This window comes from Garra rufa, chromosome 16, assembly GCF_049309525.1.
Source record: "Garra rufa chromosome 16, GarRuf1.0, whole genome shotgun sequence".
Lineage (NCBI taxonomy): Eukaryota > Metazoa > Chordata > Actinopteri > Cypriniformes > Cyprinidae > Garra > Garra rufa.
In genome coordinates this window covers 21,358,858-21,380,958 of record NC_133376.1, presented here as the reverse complement: position 1 = coordinate 21,380,958, position 22,101 = coordinate 21,358,858, and the positions used below count along the sequence as shown (strand labels likewise).

At 36.9% G+C, this 22,101-nt stretch overlaps 1 protein-coding gene across 2 annotated transcripts; it reads left to right on the top strand.

Moving 5' to 3' along the window:
- Positions 1 to 7,994: 7,994 nt before the first annotated feature.
- Positions 7,995 to 21,988, top strand: rmnd5b (required for meiotic nuclear division 5 homolog B). 2 transcript variants are annotated; one of them, XM_073820532.1, is made up of 10 exons: positions 7,995 to 8,039; positions 10,076 to 10,248; positions 11,006 to 11,148; positions 12,614 to 12,751; positions 12,911 to 13,011; positions 13,613 to 13,779; positions 13,995 to 14,160; positions 14,485 to 14,587; positions 15,630 to 15,784; positions 20,134 to 21,988. In XM_073820532.1, the coding sequence occupies exons 2-10, from the start codon at positions 10,110 to 10,112 to the stop codon at positions 20,195 to 20,197; spliced, it is 1,176 nt and encodes a 391-aa protein (XP_073676633.1). In that variant the 5' UTR covers positions 7,995 to 8,039; positions 10,076 to 10,109; the 3' UTR covers positions 20,198 to 21,988. The 2 variants fall into 2 exon arrangements, with proteins under 2 accessions (XP_073676633.1, XP_073676634.1); XM_073820533.1 differs by lacking the exon at positions 7,995 to 8,039 and adding an exon at positions 8,062 to 8,147.
- Positions 21,989 to 22,101: the final 113 nt, after the last annotated feature.

Below are 22,101 nucleotides of genomic sequence, written 5' to 3'. Positions count from 1 at the left end.
CAGCAGTCTTCTGTTTTTTTTAATAAACAAATTAAGATATTTTCGATTAAATCTGACAGATTTCTGAGTCATTCCATGAAAATGGCACAATTTGAGTCCCTCATCTATTGGGTCACCAAACTTTATATTTAAACAGCTTCACATATATATTGAAATGCACCCTTTAATACAGTGTAAAAAAACTGAACAAATTTTTATCTTTTTATGAGAAATAATACAGTTTTTTCATTTGACACCACCTATTTTGTCATGTCCCTCATGGCCTTGATGAAAGTTTACTTTGAAAATACCAAATAAAACTATTTAAAAAGTCAATAAATTTTGATATCAAACTAAACATCTATTTGTGCTCTTTTGCTGGTAATGTTTATTTTTTTCAAATGTAATTGTTAATTATTCATTAAAATCACAATTATTCCTGTACCTGAGTAACCCCTCAACCCCGTTACACGAATGATCCCACCCCCATAAATACAATGGTGTGATCCAGAATTCCATATACATCAGGAAGTGACATTACTGAAGTCTTTTGGACAACAGGACCACAGAGACAGGCAATTTGCTCCCATCTATTCCTTTATTTTAAGTCATTTATCTTGTGATATTGTGGTCGTCAAACTCAATGACTCAACACCGTAACATGAAAAAAAGAGAGAAAACTATTACTTATGATTTTTTTTTTTTTGTTATTTCATGAATATATGGTGATTTTGAATTTCATGCATGCCTTGTGCTCTCTGTCTGGTATTCACTACATTGAGCAGCGGCCATTTTGTGCAAAAATCTCAACCCCGTCACACTCAACCCTGTTATGTTTTTGATTGTAACGGGGTTGTGAGATTGTGATGGGGTTGAGATTTTAATACTTTGGTTGTTAAGTTATCCAATTATTTAAATTAATTATTATTATATTCAATCAACATTCTTATACTGCATGCATGCTGAATGTGATTTATGTTCCATGTTAAGAATGTGAGTCAGATGGCACCAACAACAGCAGCAGAAAGGCAAAGGAAGTACCGGGAATGTTTTAAAGGGATAGTTCACCCAAAGATTAAAATTTGATGTTTATCTGCTTACCCCCAGGGCATCCAAGATGTAGGTGACTTTGTTTCTTCAGCAGAACACAAACAAAGATTTTTAACTCAAACTGGTGCTAGGGATGGGCGATACCACTTATTTTGTTTTCGATACGATACCGATACTTTTAAGGCCAGTATCATCGATATCGATACCGATACGATACTTCTAAACTAGACTTTTAAATTATTACATTTATTAAATTAATAAGAGTAAAATATGTAAGTATACCCTTAACTTTATATTTGAAATGCATTTTAGCATTTAATATGCCTTAATTGCAACTAATTAACTTTTTTTTTTTCACGTGGTTAAAATATGTTTACTGTAGTGGTAACTACAAAACCATAGTTTAAAATACATAGTTTCATAAGGGGCTGCCAGTGACAGGCTGTTGCATACATAAAATAAAAAAAATTTATTCTGACGGTGTATAATTTATATTAACATTACTACAAAACATGATCAATGAACTTTAAGTGTTAATTTAAAGAAATGTAATTGCACAAGTTATGTAGGCTACAATTTCAGTTTGTTTATTGTGAAATAGCTCAAACATGTTTTTATTTTCTGTCCTCTGATAAGCATTGTTCTGGGCTGCCGTTTCCCAAAAGCATCAATGCTTATGATACTTTTGGGAAACGCAGCCCTGTTTGAATGCACTGTCTGGAGTTAGTGAATGTTCTCTGTGATTGATTGGTTCTGTCTTGCAACATTTGCGTGCGTTCAGATGAGTAAGAAAATTGTTATACCGTGCACAATTATTCCCTATAGGTTATACGTCCAATTCAATGCACATTGTACGCCTTGCTTTTTGTTAAATAAACAAAATTACATAAAACGCACCTTAGTATCGGTATTTTTAATTTGAGTATCGATACTTTCGATACTTGCATCAGTATCGATATATCGATACTTTAGGATCGATATGCCCATCCCTAACCGGTGCAGTCTGTCAGTCATATAATGGCAGTGGATGGGCACCAGACCTTTAAAAGTAAACAAAAACATGCACAGACAAATCCAAATTTGCGGCTCGTGACGATACACTGATGTCCTAAGACACGAAACGATCAGTTTTTGCGAAAAACTGAACAGTATTTATGTCATTTTTTACCTTTGATACACAGCCAGGTCCATCTGTCATGAGCACGAGTTTAGCATCCGTCTCGTCACACGTGCACGCGCTCTGGCGTAGAATACGCAACTCCGTAAGGGGAAATCAGTGAAAAGTCCCGGATGAGTTTGTGCAAGCAAACGTAATCTTTTAGCTTTAAATTGGTTTGAACAATCAGGATAAGCGCAAGTAATTACCATTTTGAATAGCCGCTATACCCACAATCTCTGTGCACTGTGTAAACAATGAGTGTCGTATACATGCGACAGATCGCTTCCGGTGTTTGCGTAAACTACGCCAGAGCGCGTTCACGTGTGACGAGCCGGATGATGAGCTGGTGCTCAGGACAGATGGATGTGGCTGTGTATCAAAGGTAAAGAATGATATAAATACTGTTCAGTTTCTCACTAAAAACGATCGTTTCGTGTCTTAGGACATCAGTGTATCGTCACGAGCCGCAGGGCGTAATTTGGATTTGTCTGAGCATGTTTTTGTTTACTTTTAAAGGTTTGGTGCCCATCCACTGCCGTTATTTGGCTGCCAGACTACACCGGTTTTCGTTAAAAAATCTTTGTTTGTGTTCTTCTGAGGAAACAAAGTCATCTACATCTTGGATGCCCTGGGGGTAAGCAGATAAACATCACATTTTCATTTTTGGGTGAACTATCCCTTTAAAGCTGATCCTGAAAGAAGGGAGAGATACCTGCAGAGTGAGCTTGAGAGATGGAGAAAGAATGTAGATGCAGGGAAGAAGAAAGCAATTAATGAACAGGGTAAAAGAGAATGTAGTGTAAGAAAAGAAAAATGTGGAGAGCAGCTTACCATAGGAGCAAGGAGAGGAAAGAAGTGCTCAAGAACTTGAAAGAGGTGTGGAACCGACTCACAAGATGAATTCATGAAACAAAAGGCACATTCATGCATATATACAGACACACACTGATGCAGGCACACACATGCAAAAACACTATGACATGGACACAGACACAGGCGCTGATACAGACAGATACATTGAAATCGTTAACTGATTATTATTATTATTATTAGTTCAACCAGTTCATCAAGTTTAATTGTATGTTATCGGAGCAAAGATGAGGTGACTTTTAGCACACCTAATGAGGCTCTCTTATGCCTAGACACACACACACACACACACACACACACACACACACACACACTGTTACATTTGAGCAATTCACTTTACAATGTTTGTTAGTTGTTAATATGCTGTTGTGGTTGTTTTTACTTTAGGTTAACCCTCCTGTTACCCTAAAATCCGCTAACACCTTTTTTCCACTGGGGTCAATTTGACCCCAGCAATTTAAAACCTCCAGAATATGATTTTTTTTGCTAAAAGGTTAGTGTCAGGTAATTGATGTCTTTGTTGACTACTTAACAACACTCTGACCCCCCCCCCCCACACACACACACACACACACACACACACTTTCACTGTCAAACACCTGTGACAAAATCTCACTGACAGAAAACCTTTGCGTAGAGGCCATTTTCGATTGAGAGAGCAATTCAATTGACAGTGGTTCTCGCAATACTACAGGTATGGTTGTGTTAGTTTTTTTTTTTTTAAGTTTTTATTATACTTAACATATAAAATTGTAGTGCATATTATAAAATCATAGCATGTTATAGTGACCTCAATATCACCCAAAACAAATGTGTGTATTTTTTTTTTATATTTCTTATGTTTTATACAGCTAAAAGAACCTGGGGTCAAATTGACCCCAAAGAACACCGATGTGACAAAATGTGTACAGGGCATTGAAAAAATAATATCATGTTAATTTTATGTTTACCAAGTTTTCCCCATTAAATTAGGAAAAGTCATTCAATCTGAAGCAAAAAAAAAAAAGGTCAATTATATATGTACATACGTTAAACATTGAATGGGGTCAAATTGACCCCAAGGATAACAGGAGGGTTAACTCTCTTAAATCCTAAAATGTAAATAATAAGTGAAAGCAATCTTGTCATTTTTCTTCAAAAATTTTGTTTAACTAAGAATTGTAATCAAAATCAATGATCATATGATAGCGCTCAATATTTTAGACACAAATCAGCAAACATTAAATTATTCTTTCAACATTTTAAGAAAATAATATAGGAAAATGTAGGTGTGACGGGGTTGAGACTAGCATAACAGGGTTGAAGATGGTAACGGGGTTGAAGAGACAAATACAGCTTTACGTATGAACAGTATTTACTCTCAAATTCAATGTATAGGACTTTCCATTATCATTATATCTCATTTTGTAACCATAGGAAGGACACCAGATACAAATTGCAGTAGAATTAAGTTTTATTAAAATGTGTGATTTTATGTAATTTTTCTATTTAAAATTATTAAATTAGTATGGGGGACATCTGATTAATGTAAACATATTGATTTCTTTAGAAATACATTTTATGATAATATTCAGAGAGCCTCCAAAGTGTCCATAACGGGGTTGAAGAATTACAGTCACCACATCTTGAAAATATGATCAATAATAAAAGAAAACTAATGCCTGAGATGGGAAAATGCATTTTTCTGATAGTTAAATATATCCTTAATGATGTGGGATATACATACAAATAATACATTTTGGTAAAAAAAGTGAAAATATCCAAGTCCAATTTTAGCCATTCTCATGGAATGACTCTTGGAAGCCTGTTTCTGCCACTGAATAAAAAATAAAGGTAATTGTGACTGTTTATCTCACAATTCTGACTTTTTTTTCTGCTCAGAATTGCATGATACAAACTTATAAAGTCACAATTCTGACTTTTTTCTCGGAATTGTGAGATATAAACTCGCAAGTGTGAGTTATAAAGTCAGAATTGTGACTTTATTCTCAGAACTGTGTGATATAAACTCACAATTGTGAGAAAGTCAGAATTGCAAGATAAAAACTAACAATTTCCCTGATAGCACACGTACATCTAGAAGACATCTATTCATCGTCTGCAAGAGGTAGTTTGCTCATTTGCAATACGTCAGTTGGATGTGTCCTATCAGATGTCAAATAGACATCTATTAGATGCTTTAAGATGTTTATGATTTAAAATGTATGTAAAACTGGCATCGTACGAAAGTCTGCCAGACGTTTGTACACAGCAGATGCTTCCCAGATCAAAAGATCTTTAACAGACATCTTGCAGACGTACGTGTGCTACTTAACTCACAGCTGCGTGTTATAATTAAATATTTAAGTTATAATCTAATAAAAAAGGTCAGAATTGCAATATAAATGCGCAAATCTGAGAAAAGGTCTGAATTGTGAGTTTATATCTCACAATTCTGATTTTATTTCTCAAAATTGCGAGGTTATGTCTCGTAATTCTGACTATAACTCACAATTGCCAGTTTATCGCAATTCTGAGAACAAAAACAGAATTGTGAGTTTTTATCTTGCAATTCTGGCATTATAACTCGCAATTGTGAGTTTATATCTCATAATTCTGAGAAACAAGTCAGACAACATGCAATAACCTTTTTTTTAAATAATTATTTAGTGGCAGAAACATGCTTTCTGACCCTGCATAGGCAGCAAAGCAACTGACACATTCAAGGCCCAGAAAGATAGTAAGAACATCAATAAAATGGTCCATGTGACATCAGTGGTTCAACCGTAATGAAAGAAAACAAACAAAAAAAAACTTTATTCAATTATTTTATTTAACAACAAACAAAAAGTATTCTCTCAAAGCTTAATAACATTACGGTTGAACCACTGATATCACATGGACTATTTTAACGATGCCCTTACTACCTTTCTCGGCCTTGAATGTGTCAGTTGCGCTGCTATCTATGCAGAGTCAGAAAGCTGTCGGATTTCATCAAAAAATATCTTAATTTGTGTTCAGAACATGATCGAAGGTCTTGTGGGTTTGGAGCGACATGAGGATGAGAAATTAATGAGAAAATTTTCATTTTTGGGTGAACTATCCCTTTATCCTGCTGAAAAAAAAAAACAGCTAAAAGCAGCCTAGGCTGGTTAGCTGGTCTTAGCTGGTTTAAACTGGAAGTAGCTGGTTTTAGCTGGTCTCCCAGCCTGGTCAGGCTGGTTTTAGCTGGTGGTTTCCCAGCCTGACCAGCTAAGACCAGCCTTACCAGCCTGGCTAGGCTGGGAAAGTGGCCAAAACCCCTCTAAAACCAGCCTGCTAACCAGCGATGACCAGCTAAAACCAGGCTGGTTGGTTGGTTTGGGCTGTTTTTTCACCAGGGTAATGTCCCTGCTGAAAAAAAACAGCTAAAAACAGCCTAGGCTGGTTGGCTGGTCTTAGCTGGTTTAAGCTGGAAGTAGCTAGTTTTGGCTGGTCTCCCAGCCTGGTCAGGCTGGTTTTAACTGGTGGTTTTTAAAACCAGCCTGCTGACCAGCTATGACCAGCTAAAACCATGCTGGTTGGTTGGTTTTAGCTGTTTTTTTTCACCAGGGTAATGTCCCTGCTGGATTTAGGGGGTTTTTGGCCACTTTCCCAGCCTGGCCAGGCTGGTTTTAGCTGGTCAGGCTGGGTGACCAGCTAAAACCAGCTACTTCCAGCTTAAACCAGCTAAGAGCAGTCAACCAGCCTAGCTGTTTTTTCAGCAGGGACATTACCCTGGTGGAAAAAAAACAGCTAAAACCAGCCTGACCAGGCTGGGAGACCAGCTAAAACTAGCTAAGACCAGCCTTACCAGCTTGGCCAGGCTGGGAAAGTGGCTAAAACCCCAATAAAACCAGCCTGCTGATCAGCTAAAACCAGGCTGGTTGACCAGCTATGACCAGCTAAAACCAGGCTGGTTGGTTGGTTTGGGCTGTTTTTTCACCAGGGTAATGTCCCTGCTGAAAAAAAACAGCTAAAAACAGCCTAGGCTGGTTGGCTGGTCTTAGCTGGTTTAAGCTGGAAGTAGCTAGTTTTGGCTGGTCTCCCAGCCTGGTCAGGCTGGTTTTAACTGGTGGTTTTTAAAACCAGCCTGCTGACCAGCTATGACCAGCTAAAACCATGCTGGTTGGTTGGTTTTAGCTGTTTTTTTTCACCAGGGTAATGTCCCTGCTGGATTTAGGGGGTTTTTGGCCACTTTCCCAGCCTGGCCAGGCTGGTTTTAGCTGGTCAGGCTGGGTGACCAGCTAAAACCAGCTACTTCCAGCTTAAACCAGCTAAGAGCAGCCAACCAGCCTAGCTGTTTTTTCAGCAGGGACATTACCCTGGTGGAAAAAAAAACAGCTAAAACCAGCCTGACCAGGCTGGGAGACCAGCTAAAACTAGCTAAGACCAGCCTTACCAGCTTGGCCAGGCTGGGAAAGTGGCTAAAACCCCAATAAAACCAGCCTGCTGATCAGCTAAAACCAGGCTGGTTGACCAGCTATGACCAGCTAAAACCAGGCTGGTTGGTTGGTTTTAGCTGTTTTTTTCACCAGTGTAATGTCCCTGCTGAAAAAAACAACAACTAAAACCAGCCTAGGCTGGTTGGGTGGTCTTACCAGCCTGGTTTTAGCTGGTCAGCAGGCTGGTTTTAGATGGGTTTTGGCCACTTTCCCAGCCTGGTCAAGCTGGTAAGGCTAGTCTTAGCTAAAACCAACCTGGGTGACCAGCTAAAACCAGCTACTTCCAGATTAAACCACACAACCAGCCTGTTAGCTGTTTTTTTTCCAACAGGGGTTCTTTTATGAAAAATTACAAAACTGAGTGTGTACAAATACTTTCTTAGACGTTTTCCTAGTTTTTACCTTGACATATTCTTGAAAACCATGTACACCTCCAAGCCTTAGGTGGCAGTAGAGCGACAAACAAACGCGTCACTCCAGAAGAACAGATTCACTGCATCGCTTCAGGGACGTCTGCTGGTGAAGTGGTGTCAAAACAGGCAAGAACATCATGTATTATTTAATTTACGCGTTCAATATAACCTTATAAAATTCGTTCGTGATCAGTATTTGACTGACATCATTTTAATAGCATCGTTAGTGTCAAAGTACGTATTGAATTCGCCAGTTTTAGACTCGTTCTTATGGCTAGATGTATTCCCGGTTATGCTAACAAGCTAACTGATTGTTTTGATCATACAGTTTTTCATTTCAACGCGGAATTTGAATGATTATTAGGGTTTTCTTTAATTAGACATGGATGTCATTGAAGTGTATTATTTTAAGAGTTAATACAAATTGAGAATAAGAGCTGTTGTCTATTTAAGCTCATAATTTTGCTGTGTTTGGGCTGCATAGCTTTGACCCTGGCAGAGGCTTTTATATATGTTTTGAACTGAAAATTTCAAAGAAGTTTATTCGTGTTTATTTTCATTTAGAGTTCTTTATGACTGATTAATTCTACGTTTATACAATATTGCTTGTATTGAGTGACATTTGATTCTACTTAAGGTTTTTTGGGTACAAAGCATTTCAGTCTTTTCAGGCTGTTTATTTTTATGACAACAGGCCTGTAAACCTAAATCCTTTGGGATTATAGCTTTTGAGTGATCTTCTTACTTTAAAATGATATTTATAGGTATTTCATGGTTGAAATCTAGAAATCCTAAAACTAGATTCTATGTAAACTCTTTCTTTTTTAGAGCCAATATTTGAGTCAGACCTTTGGCCCAGATATTTGGTCAGATATTGTTATCCCTGGAAAGCATTTACTGACCATTGGCTTAATTTAATCAGCACTCAGTCATACAAACAAGCTGTTAGCTTTGAAGACCATTTAGATATTTAGATACTGAATATGATACTAACAAATTGATTTGACAAATGAGGTCTTCTGAAGAGCTTGATAAAATTGAGCCATTTATAAAAACATAATCAAACTACTATTCTGTAATTCACTGTGTGTAGTGATTGATCAAACCATACCAAAGCACACTATTTGCACAGTTTAACACACTTACACTACCAGTCAAAAGTTTTTGAACAGATTTTTAATATATTTTTTAAGAAGTCTCTTTTGCTCACCAAGCCTGCATTTATTTGATCCAAAGTACAGCAAAATCAGGACAAATTTAAAATTTGCTTTCTCTTTGGATATATTTTAAAATGTAATTTATTCCTGTAATCAAAGCTAAATTTTCAGCATCATTACTCCAGTCTTCAGTGTCACATGGTCCTTAAGAAACCATGCTTATTTGCTGTTCAAGAAACATTAATTGTTGTTGTTATTATCAATATTTAAAACTGTGATTTTTTATTTTATTTTCAATATTATTTGATGAATATAAAGATCCAAAGATCAGCATTATCTGAAATAAAAAGCTTTTGTAACCATAATACACTATACCATTTAGAAGCTTGGATTCAGTAATACTTATTTTTATTTAGCAAGAATGCGTTAAATTCATCAAAAAATGATCATAAAAATATTTATAATGTTACAAAAGGTTTTGTTTCAGATAAATGCTGTTCTTCTGAATGTTCTATTCATCAAAAAAACTGAAAAAAATTCTACTCAGCTATTTTCAACATAATAATAATAATAATAAATGTTTTTTTGGGCAGCAAATCAGAATATTAAAATGATTTCTGAAGGATCATGTGACTGGAGTAATGATGCTAAAATTCAGCTTTGAAATTACAGGAATAAATTAAATTTTAAACAGATTCAAATAAAAAAAGTTATTTGAGATATTTTTACTATTTCAAAATTTTACTGTTTTTGCTTTATTTGGATCAAATAAACGCAGACTTTAAAAAAAAAAAAACATTAAAAAATCTTACTGTTCAAAAGCTTTTGACTAGTAGTGTGTGCTATTATTATTATTTTTTTTCAACTAATACCTGGCATGGACAAACTAAAGATCACAAACTCCATGCAATCCGAGTTTATAATGTAGTAGGTAATGTATTCTGTATATGAGGTTGATTTTTATTCTGTATATGAGGTTGATTTTTATTTTTTAATGTTTTGCAGGACGTGTGTGTGTGAAAGCTGTAACGCTGTGCTGATGGAGCAGTGTGCGTGTGTGGAACGGGAGCTTGAAAAGGTGCTGCATAGGTTTGTCACATATGGACATCAGTCCGAAGAAAGGCTGGATGAACTCCTGAGGAACGTCTGTGAACTGAGGAGTCGATTGGTTGCCTATGGTGAGCTCAGAATCTAAGCTTTGGTACAATATGAGCATCTAGTAGTTCAGTTACTGTACCAATAGAGGCAACAACAGTCATGGGTAATTGATTAAATGAAGGCTTGGTGATTCATCTAAATGACTCACATGGCGAAATATATGTGCATATATATGTAAATATATGTGCAAATGAATTGTAATTGCAACTCACAATTCAGATTTTTTTCTTTCAATTCTGAGTTTATATATGACATTTCTGATTTTTCTACTCAGAATTGCAACTTTATATCTCACATTTCAGACTTTTCATTTCAGAATTTATCAGGAAAGTCAGAATTGTGAGATATGAACTCACAATTGTGAGAACTAAGAATTGTGAGATGAAAAGTTGCATTAAAAAATATTCTATGTTATCAACTTGTGTGAGCGAGTGATTCATATGTCAGTGCTTGTACATGAAAACAAGTCTAAAGAGGAGGAGGAGGAGGAAGTCAAGCAAGTGCTTTTACAGCTTTGAAAAAAGCCAATTCAGTGGCATTAAGTCATGAACAATAGGTGTACTTTAGATGCATGCATAAATAATAGCCTGCAGTGCAAACAAACATAGAAAAACACAGGAAAAGCTGCATTTAGCTGTATAACCTCTAGCCCACACGTTAGATTTGTAGATGGTTATGTAAGCCTAACTCTGTTACAGAGATGAGTCACAGTAGCATATGTCTGTTTAGATCAAAGTTCACTGAGTTATGTTTCATCATACTTCGTTTTAACCCTAGGTGTTCAAGATGCAGATTTGTCAGTGCTCCATCAAACAATGGCCCAGTGCTGCAAGGAAATCAAAGAAACCGTGCAGATGCTTGCCTCAAGGCACAAAGACATCCATGGCAGTGTGTCGAAAGTGGGGAAAGCAATTGACAGAGTAAGAATTTGCAGTCTTAATTGTTTATGCTGTCGTTCAGTTTAATTCAATCAAATATTAAATGGACGTTACATTTCTCCCAAACTGGGGGTGAAAACTTTTAAAATTTGAAGTTCAGAGTAAATTTGACTTATTTTGTTACTTCTGAAGGGCTGTTCTAAATGGAAAAAAAAGAAAAGAAAAAAGTACACATCCTCGTTCCGTTCAAAAGTTTACACCCCTGGCTCTTAATGCATCGTTTTTCCTTCTAAAGCATCATAGAGGATTTAAATCTTCTGTAATAGTTGCGTATGAGTCCTATAGTTGTCCTCAGTGTGAAAAATGGATCTCAAAATCCTTGTCATTGTTGGAAAGGGTTCAAATACACACAAATACTGAAAAACCAAATATTTTGCGGGACCTGAAGGATTTTTTTTGAAGAACAGCTGGCAGTTTAACTGTTCTGGACAAACAAAGAACTGAACAAATTAACAACTATCACTAAACAAAAAAAACACAGCTGTGGATCATTCAGGTAACAACACCGTATTAAGAATCAAGTGTCATTATTATAAATTAAACTTATTTTCTCTTGTGGACTATATGTAAATGTCTTTTATGTGAAAATCTTATTCAGGTCAGTACTAAATAAAAAATAACATGCATTTTGCATTTCATGATCCCTCTTGTTTTGGTAAAATAATTAACATTTTGCAGATACTGCAAGGTGTATGTAAACTTTTGACTTCAACTGTATATGTAATATGTAATGTATGTAATATAAAAAATGTTTGTGATAAATAATGTCTTCAAATAAATAGGGGTTGACCGATTACAGATCAAGTAGACTGATAACCAATATTTTCAACTGAAAAATATGTCTGGTGTAAAAATGAAAAGGCCTCTGACAAAAGCTTTCTTTGAATGCTTTTAAATTATTTTATCTGCAAATCAGTTTTTAAAATGACCGATACGATAACCAATCAGCGTCAGGGGGTTGGTGTTGTGGATTTTCGTACTGGTGCACGAAATGTGAGGGAGGCAGAGCGAAAGTCCACAACACCAACCCCCTGACGGTGATTGGTTGGAACACTGTTTGTTTTTCTGTGGAATGGTTGGTAGCACCGATTGTTTTTTTTTTTGGGGCATATCTCGGACCCTAGGCTGACCACAGAGACCACGTTTTTTTTTACAGCCAGTTTATGGGGCAGGCAGCGAGCGGATCGTGAAGAAAGGTCAGCTGAATGTGACACTTTATGTTTCAGCCTAGAATCGCTGATACAGCCTTTAATATTGGTGCCAATAATCGGTCGACCCCTACAAGTAAATAGTGGTGTCATTCTTAATCTTGTTCTTCCTCTCTTTTCCCAGTAGCTTATGGTGGCTTTCTACATTTTCTGTCTGTTAAAAGTTATTAATTTACATTAGTAACAAATGTTGTGTTATGTGGTTTAATGTTTCTTTTAAATGCTCTTCTCTTGCACAGAATTTTGATGCGGAGGTAAGTGCAGTTGTAGCTGAGAATGTCTGGGACTCTCCAGAGAGGCAGAAATACCTCAGTGAAACAATCGTAGAACATCTGTATCGACAAGGCATGTTGAGTGTTGCAGAGGACCTCTGCCAGGTATGGTTTTCTTTTGTATTATTATTAAATACTGTAAAAATGAGTGTGCATTTCTGTAAACATTGCTGTAATCACATATATGTTTGTTTTTCAGCTCTTGTATTTTGTTCACAATTTGATCCCTGCCCTAACATTTAGTGTTTCAATTTGATTTCACAGGAGTCTGGTGTAGTAATCGACATGAGCATGAAACAGCCATTTCTGGAGCTCAACCGTATTTTAGAGGCTTTAAGAACACAAGATCTCAGACCAGCTTTAGAGTATGTTGCATCCTTATGCTTTCTACTTTCCACTTTTTTTGTTGATTTTTGTCTTCATGTGCACTGCCTTTCAAAAGTTTGGGGTCAGTCAATTAAAAAAAAAAAGAAATTAATACTTACATTTATCAAGGGCATTTTGAATAAAATTTCTAATGTTACTAAATATTTCTGAAATAAATTGTTGTTTTTTAACTTTCTAATCATTAAAGAATTCTGAAAAAAATAATAACCAGCATTGTTGTCAACACTGATAATAAGAAATGTTTCTAAAGCTCTAAATCAGAATATTAGAATAATTTTTGAAGGATCATGTGATACTGAGGACTGGAGTAATGATGCTGAAAATGCAGCTTTACTATTACAAGACTTTTTTTTTTTTTAAATCAAATAAATACGGCCTTGGTGAACATAAGAGACTTCTTTCACGAACATTACTTACCTTAAATCTTTGGATGGTAGTGCATCTATCCTTTCAGTCTTTAAACATACCACAAATGCTTTTGGAATGATGAATTTGATTGGGTGTGGCTTGAATAAGTGGATTGCATATTTAAGAATATTAGTTGTAATTGTTTGTTTGGTTGTACGATTGCTTTGGCAGGTGGGCGGTGACAAACCGTCAGCGACTGCTGGATCTGAACAGCACTCTTGAGTTCAAGCTTCACAGACTCTATTTCATCAGCCTGCTCAACGGGGGCATCGGCAAACAGCAGGAAGCTTTACAGTATGCACGGCATTTCCAACCGTTTGCCTCACAGCATCAGAGAGGTGAGGAAAGGTTCACTCCAGAATTCATGGAAAAAGCACTCTTGAACCACAGGCTTTAGTTTTGTAAACACATGGGTGGAACTGAAGCACCATTGAGACTGTTTTACCAATAAAATCATTGATGCAATTATTTAGTTCCGTATTACACTACCCGACTCAGTGTTACAATCAAAGTCTAAAATAACATCTGAGCCTTGTTTGTGTGTGCTTTCTAGATATTCAGATCTTAATGGGTAGTCTAGTGTACCTCCGCCATGGGATCGAAAACTCTCCGTACCGCAGTCTGTTGGAGACGGATCAGTGGGCAGAGATCTGTAACATCTTCACACGGGATGCTTGTGCCCTGCTTGGACTTTCTGTGGAGTCCCCACTCAGTGTCAGGTCAGAAAAAGTTCTACAGATCCTGTAGAATTTGCAATATGGTCCTTAACCAATAATTAAATAGACGTCAAGCCTATTTTAGGAACTGCTGAATTCATTAATGTTTTAGAGATTTACATGGTGCTCAATGGAATGGAATGAAATGCAGGAGTCTCAAGGCATGCTTTTAAAATTTAAACAGTACAAAGTTTTAACTTGAAATGCCACTTCTTGTAATGTCTATTCACTGCCTTACTTGTCTGCATAATGTGCCGTTAAAAAGTTTTTCTGAATGATTGATGTTTTATTACTAAATCCTGTTTTGGTTCTTTGACTCTCCATCAGTTTTGCGTCTGGTTGTATGGCGCTGCCTGTGCTCATGAACATCAAACAGGTTATTGAACAGAGACAGTGCAGCGGTGTTTGGACACATAAGGATGAGCTGCCAGTAGGTCTCTCTCTTTCCCTTTAATGCTTTTATACAGTGATATTCCTTTTTTTCTTAAGGTTTCAGAAGTCTGAAAGGTTTTGTTGAAATCTGTTACTTACATTAATTGTTTTTACATTTACATTATATTTAGGGATGCACCAATTACTAATAAATACTAATAGATACTAATAATTTGGTGGTTTTGTTTTTGAAATGGATAAGTAATTGTGACCCTGGACCACGAAACCAGTCATAAGGGTCAATTTTTTAACATTTTTGAAATCTGAATAAATAAGCTTTCCATTGATGTATGGTTTGATAGGATAGGACAATGTTTGCGATACAACTATTTGAAAATCTGGAATCTGAGGGTGTAAAAAAAAATTTAAAATGAGAATATCACCTTTTAAGTTGTCCAAATGAAGTTCTTAGCTTACTAACCAAAAATTACGTTTTATTATATTTATGGTAGGAAATGTACAAATATCTTCATGGAACATTATCTTTACTTAATATCCTATTGATTTTTGGCATAAAAGAAAAATTGATAATTTTGACCCATACAATGTATTGTTGGCTATTGCTACAAATATGCCTGTGCTACTTATGATTGATTTTGAGGTCCAGGGTCACAGTTATGGAACGCAAAAATTTAGAAGTTTAAAATAAACTGAAGTATTTCTATAATGTTTTCAACATGTATTTAGCCAACACAAGGTGCTTTTATAGCTGAACTTTCAAAATTCAAGACCAGCTAAGATATGGAAAATAAACTACCTTTCATTTGTCACTGACAGACAAATTTAAACCAATTGACTACCAAAATCTAGGAATGCTAAATTACACTTTCTGTTCATCTCCCCATTCAGACTGCTCACAGTTATTATGAATGGAAAACATTGAAACACAAATCAGTCAAAATTTTGATTACAACAGGCTTGACTAATTACTTCATCTCTGATACCTGCTTTTATTGGCCAAGAGTTGGTTGATACATCTGCTAATAATAATTATTAATGAATAACTGTGGTCTGTTTATCCCTGCTGTGTGTGTGTTTAGATTGAAATAGATCTGGGGAAGAAGTGCTGGTATCACTCTGTGTTTGCCTGTCCTATCCTGAGGCAGCAGACATCAGAGAGCAATCCACCCATGAAGCTCATCTGTGGGCATGTCATATCCAGAGATGCGCTTAACAAACTCACCAATGCTGGAAAGTAAGTCTCTCACTTATGCATCACATTCTACATCATGTTTAAAGTTTAATCAGTGATGGCAAACAGACCCCAGACCTGATGCCTGGTGGTTGTAAAAATGAATTGCAGTAGTCATTAATCAGCTGTTGGCAAACATGTTAAACTACCAATAAAAGACTACAGATTTTGGCCTAGAATTTTAGGATTCACAAAATTCACCTTAGATGGCAAAATTCAGCTCAGACTCTGTTGTTGGTGCCGATAGCCTAGTGAGCAGCATGCCCTGCATGTAACACTGTTGTGCTTTGGGTGTCCCAATTTTGTGTCACGGCTCATGGACCTTTCCCTATCCTGTCCCCCTCTCCTCATTTTCTAATTATACAAATACAAAAGTACTGAGTTGTATTAATTAAAGAGGTAGTTCCCCCCAAAATTGAAATTGTGGCATTACTTACTCACTCTCGTGTTGTTCCAAACCCATAAGACCTTCGTTCATCTTCAGAACACAAATAAAGATATTTTTGATGAGAGTTTTCTGACCCTGTGTAGACAGCAACACAACTACCACATTCAAGGTCCAAAAAGGTAGTAAGGACATTGTTAAAATACTCCATGTGACATCAGTGGTTCACTGATTGCAATTTTGTTGGCCGATTCCAATTTCCATTTTTTTTTTTTTTTTTGGTAAGCGTGACCTGCCGATAATGATTTTTGCAGATTCCAATTTTCTTTCTAAGAACTATAATTGATAACATATACAGAGAAACACTATTTTTTTTAAAATCTACATATTTGTTCATAATAAAATTACAATTACTATTCACCTCTGAAAACGAGTTGATGTATATAACAAAACGGCTATCAATTATTCTTTTGAATAAAAAACCAAACCACCAGTAGGTGGCAGCAAATAACCATTTTAATGAGTAAGTCATTCATTTAATCGATTTGTTCAAACAACTGATTCATTCAGAAACAATGCAAGTGACTATCTTCATGAATGTGTCACTGAATCATTGACTCACTCGATTGTTAAAAAAATTGATTAATTCAATAACAAACAGTTCTGCTATAGCTTCGATTGGAACTGTTTTTGTTAGTGAAACTTAAATTTACTCATTTTGACGTTGGGGAAGAAAACGAAATGAGAGTTTTCCGACATACCCTAACTGTGTTGAACCAGAAAAAAACATAGACAAGACAAGTGTTTAAGGTTAGAAAGTGCATAAATAGTGAGTTTGTTTCGAAAATGGCCGATTGTTTTGCTAGATAAGACCCTTCTTCCTCGGCTGGGATCATTTAGAGCCCTTTGAAGCTGCATTTAAACTGCATTTTGGAAGTTCAAACTTGGGGGCACCATTGAAGTCCATTATATGGAGAGAAATCCTGAAATATTTTCCTCAAGAAACATAATTTCTTATCAGCTGAAGAAAGAAAGACATGAACATCTTGGATGAGAAGGGGGTGAGTAAATTATCTGTACATTTTTTGTTCTGAAAGTGAACTACTCCTTTATAAATTAAATTCTTGTTTAACTACTACAGGTCCTTCTCAAAAAATTAGCATATTGTGATAAAGTTCATTATTTTCTGTAATGTACTGATAAACATTAGACTATATTTTAGATTCATTACACACAACTGAAGTAGTTCAAGCCTTTTATTGTTTTAATATTGATGATTTTGGCATACAGCTCATGAAAACCCAAAATTCCTATCTCAAAAAATTAGCATATTTCATCCAACCAATAAAAGAAAAGTGTTTTTAATACAAAAAAAGTCAACCTTCAAATAATTGTTCAGTTATGCACTCAATACTTGGTCGGGAATCCTTTTGCAGAAATGACTGCTTCAATACGGCGTGGCATGGAGGCAATCAGCCTGTGGCACTGCTGAGGTGTTATGGAGGCCCAGGATGCTTCGATAGCGGCCTTAAGCTCATCCAGAGTGTTGGGTCTTGCATCTCTCAACTTTCTCTTCACAATATCCCACAGATTCTCTATGGGGTTCAGGTCAGGAGAGTTGGCAGGCCAATTGAGCACAGTAATACCATGGTCAGTAAACCATTTACCAGTGGTTTTGGCACTGTGAGCAGGTGCCAGGTCATGCTGAAAAATGAAATCTTCATCTCCATAAAGCTTTTCAGCAGATGGAAGCATGAAGTGCTCAAATCTCCTGATAGCTAGCTGCATTGACCCTGCCCTTGATAAAACACAGCGGACCAACACCAGCAGCTGACATGGCACCCCAGACCATCACTGACTGTGGGTACTTGACACTGGACTTCAGGCATTTTTGCATTTCCCTCTCCCCAGTCTTCCTCCAGACTCTGGCACCTTGATTTCCGAATGACATGCAAAATTTGCTTTCATCTGAAAAAAGTACTTTGGACCACTGAGCAACAGTCTAGTGCTGCTTCTCTGTAGCCCAGGTCAGGCGCCTCTGCCGCTGTTTCTGGTTCAAAAGTGGCTTGACCTGGCGCCTGTACACGGTGGCTCTGGATGTTTCTACTCCAGACTCAGTCCACTGCTTCCGCAGGTCCCCCAAGGTCTGGAATCGGTCCTTCTCCACAATCTTCCTCAGGGTCCGGTCACCTCTTCTCGTTGTGCAGCGTTTTCTGCCACACTTTTTCCTTCCCACAGACTTCCCACTGAGGTGCCTTGATACAGCACTCTGGGAACAGCCTATTCGTTCAGAAATTTCTTTCTGTGTCTTACCCTCTTGCTTGAGGGTGTCAATGATGACCTTCTGGACAGCAGTCAGGTCGGCAGTCTTACCCATGATTGCGGTTTTGAGTAATGAACCAGGCTGGGAGTTTTTAAAAGCCTCAGGAATCTTTTGCAGGTGTTTAGAGTTAATTAGTTGATTCAGATGATTAGGTTAATAGCTCGTTTAGAGAACCTTTTCATGATATGCTAATTTTTTGAGATAGGAATTTTGGGTTTTCATGAGCTGTATGCCAAAATCATCAATATTAAAACAATAAAAGGCTTGAACTACTTCAGTTGTGTGTAATGAATCTAAAATATATGAAAGTTTATCAGTACATTACAGAAAATAATGAACTATCACAATATGCTAATTTTTTGAGAAGGACCTGTATTGTATAAATTCAATGTCACACTGCAATCTTGCTGATATTGGGGGAAAACAGCTTCAAGATGACATGTTTACATGCGGTAGTGAGTGTTAAGGCCCGTTCACACTGTTTTAAATTTAAGAGAATATTGTTCACACAACAACTATAACGATATCGTTGGGATCACTTTCAGATCGATTTTTTTACAGCTGATGAACCATAAAACACTGACAGCTAATCAGACTTCATTTAAATTTAAAGAGCTTGTGCATTTGAAATAGCAGGCGACATTGTACAGAAGCAAAGAGACATTGCACAGCAAACAGAGTAACATAAAATATAAAATTACCTCAGGAATTCAGCACTACCTTGTCTTGCCTCATTTGAAGTTGCAGCAGAAAAGAGTACGTATTGTTTTTATTCCACTACACTGACTGCATTAGAGATACGATAGTGTACGCTAGATTCATAGTTTAGATGCGCTCGAAACGTGCGTGCTGAGGACACCTACTGGTTGAAGTCGTGTAAATGCAATAAAAACAGACAGTTATCGTTCACTGGTGTGGACGCAAATATAGTTATCGTTATTGTTATCTTTATCGTTATCGTGCTTGGTGTGAACGGGCCTTTAGCGTGGCTGCCTGGGCCACCGTTAACAAAATAGATCGTCTCGGAATTGGCAAGACATGAGACTGAAAATCCGAAAAATGTTTTTGCCCAGGCGTACTTATTTGAGAATATCAAATAAGAATATACAGACAAACAACTAAGAGAGATGGACGCTTTAAGTCAGAATGCAGACTTCTGTGTTAGCAACAGTGTGTTGCTCTCATAAATGTGCATCGGAGACTGAGATGAAAGAGAATAAATTGTTGAGTAGTCACTTTTTTTTTTGTTTTCTTTGTGCACAAAAAGTATTCTCGTAGCTTCATAGAATTACGGTTGAACCATTGATGTTACATTGACTATTTTAACAATGTCCCTACTACCTTTATGGAGGCTCATCAAAAATATCTTAATTTGTATTTCAAAGATGAACAAAGGTCTTAAAGGTTTGGAACGACATGAGGGTGAGTAATTAACAACAGAATTTTCATTTTTGTGTGAACTATCTCTTTAACCACATGTATTTACTTTAGGGTCAGGGCTTGGTTTAGGGTTGCCTGTAATTATGCATACTTCACTGTTTACTGTATGTCACTGGGTTACCAAAATAAATGTATGGAACTGAATCTTTTATGCAGTGATGATGCTAATATTCCTTGCTTACATCTTAAACTCTCTCTCCTCAGGCTTAAATGCCCATATTGTCCAATGGAGCAGAATCCCTCAGATGCCAAACAGATCTTCTTCTGATGTCTTTTGTTGGAGCGTAGCTGAATGTCGTGTTGAAGGCCTCTCTGAGCCACTTTTCGAATGATCCTCATTCACAGGCATGACAAGCCTTCTGTGGCGGCTTCTCCCCCGCAACGCCACCTCCCTCTCCAAAGCTTTTAGTTTACAGAGGCCGGTGGCCACGGCAACATACCTGTAGAAACCGAGTCAGTAAGTGTACCTAACGAGGAAAACGATCTCTGCGGATCATTCATTTGTTAACACAGCCTAGTATAAACAGGCTTTTACGAGTGCGTCTGTGTGCGCGCGTTTTCGCTTCCTCTCCGTTTGTTTTAATTGCAGAGTATTTTTAAGTTTCCATGGTATAACGCCTCTCTTTTTCTTTCTTTGCGACTTTTATTAAGCGAATGGGCGTGATGCATCTGTGTGGGTGACTTCTTGTCAGAATATATCCATGGTTTTGAGATCACATTTAAATAGACGAACAGGGATTCTTTGCACGTGTACATGATAGAAATGGCTTTTCAGTATGTGTATTAATGACATAGGAACTGGTGGACGGGTGCCTGTTGGTTATAAATAAATCACGTCTCTCTTTCCAATATAATAAAGGCTTAATTGGATCGAATGGCGTTTTGACTAGTGCATCAGTGTGAATATTCATCCGAAATTGGAGGATTTGTTCGTGCAGATTGTGATCTTGTTCCTCGCGCTGGTCTGATGTCTGAGAAAACCTCCTTGTCCAAGCCATGTGTCTTGCTCTGTGTATTTTTACAAAAGTTGAATTAATATACGGCAGTGATTTGTGATGGTATAACTTTTCATTAGTATAATTACATATGTAATGTATTTAAATGCACACACAAATTGTTTTATCACAGAGTTGACTGGACTCACTGAATTAGCTCCAGGCTTCTCCGCTTAAATAATCAAAACGGGTCTACGCGTTGATTCGAGAAATGCATCCTCTGCAGACAAGTTGCATTAGCGGTTGAACCTTTGCCAGCGTAACGTACTGAAACTATATGTCCATTAATGTACAGTTGATGGTAGACTGGCTGTGTTTTAATGTTCCCCATCAAGATGAGAGTTTCCAGGTGTTTCCCATCATCCCTGAATGTAAAGCTCACTCTGTTTATATCTGTATAGGTGAAGGGAGACGGCGGAGTAATATTTTATCCCTCAGGATGTTCTCCCTAGCTTTAACACAATGTAACTGCTAATTGTTCCGTTCCACTTTAGGAATCGATATCTGGAAATGTGCATGCCGAAGCGGAATGTGTGGTTTGTAAATTGCCCTTTTGCAGTGATTGAATGAGAATGACATTTCCAAACACAAGCTTTTCTGACAGATGTGATCCAGACCCGAGACCCAGAGAGAGAAAACCTTTGACGTGATCTTTGACATTCTCGAAAGTCGGGCATGTACCAGCAACGCTATGTTCTTCAGCAAATGATGTCTGATTTTTCTTTTATTTTTGCTCAAGGCAAAGGCTGTCTTCTTGAGCCTTCATGAGGTGTGTAGGAGTGCTGTGTGGCCACTGACATGTGCTGATAGTAAACGTTGTCTGTTTTTTCTTTTAGTAGACAATCATTTATTACCTCCTGGAAATTTGTAAGATCAAAGCAGAGTACTGTGTGTTATAACATGAGTTCAAGGACGTGCTTTTTTGTTTTAGTTTTCATTCAGTGATTGAGTAATGACTCTGCTTTCTCTACTAACGACTGCAAGGCAACTATTGTAAATATTTATCTTCTGACAGTACAATATGTTTATTATACTTGCATCTAAATAATAAAGATTTATACTCAGCTTTTGAGTTTGAGATTCCCTCTAGAAAAGTCGGTTTTAAATATTAAAAGTGTTCAAAATAGCTGAATTAAGTACCTCAAAATATGTTCTACAATGCAATATTATACATGCA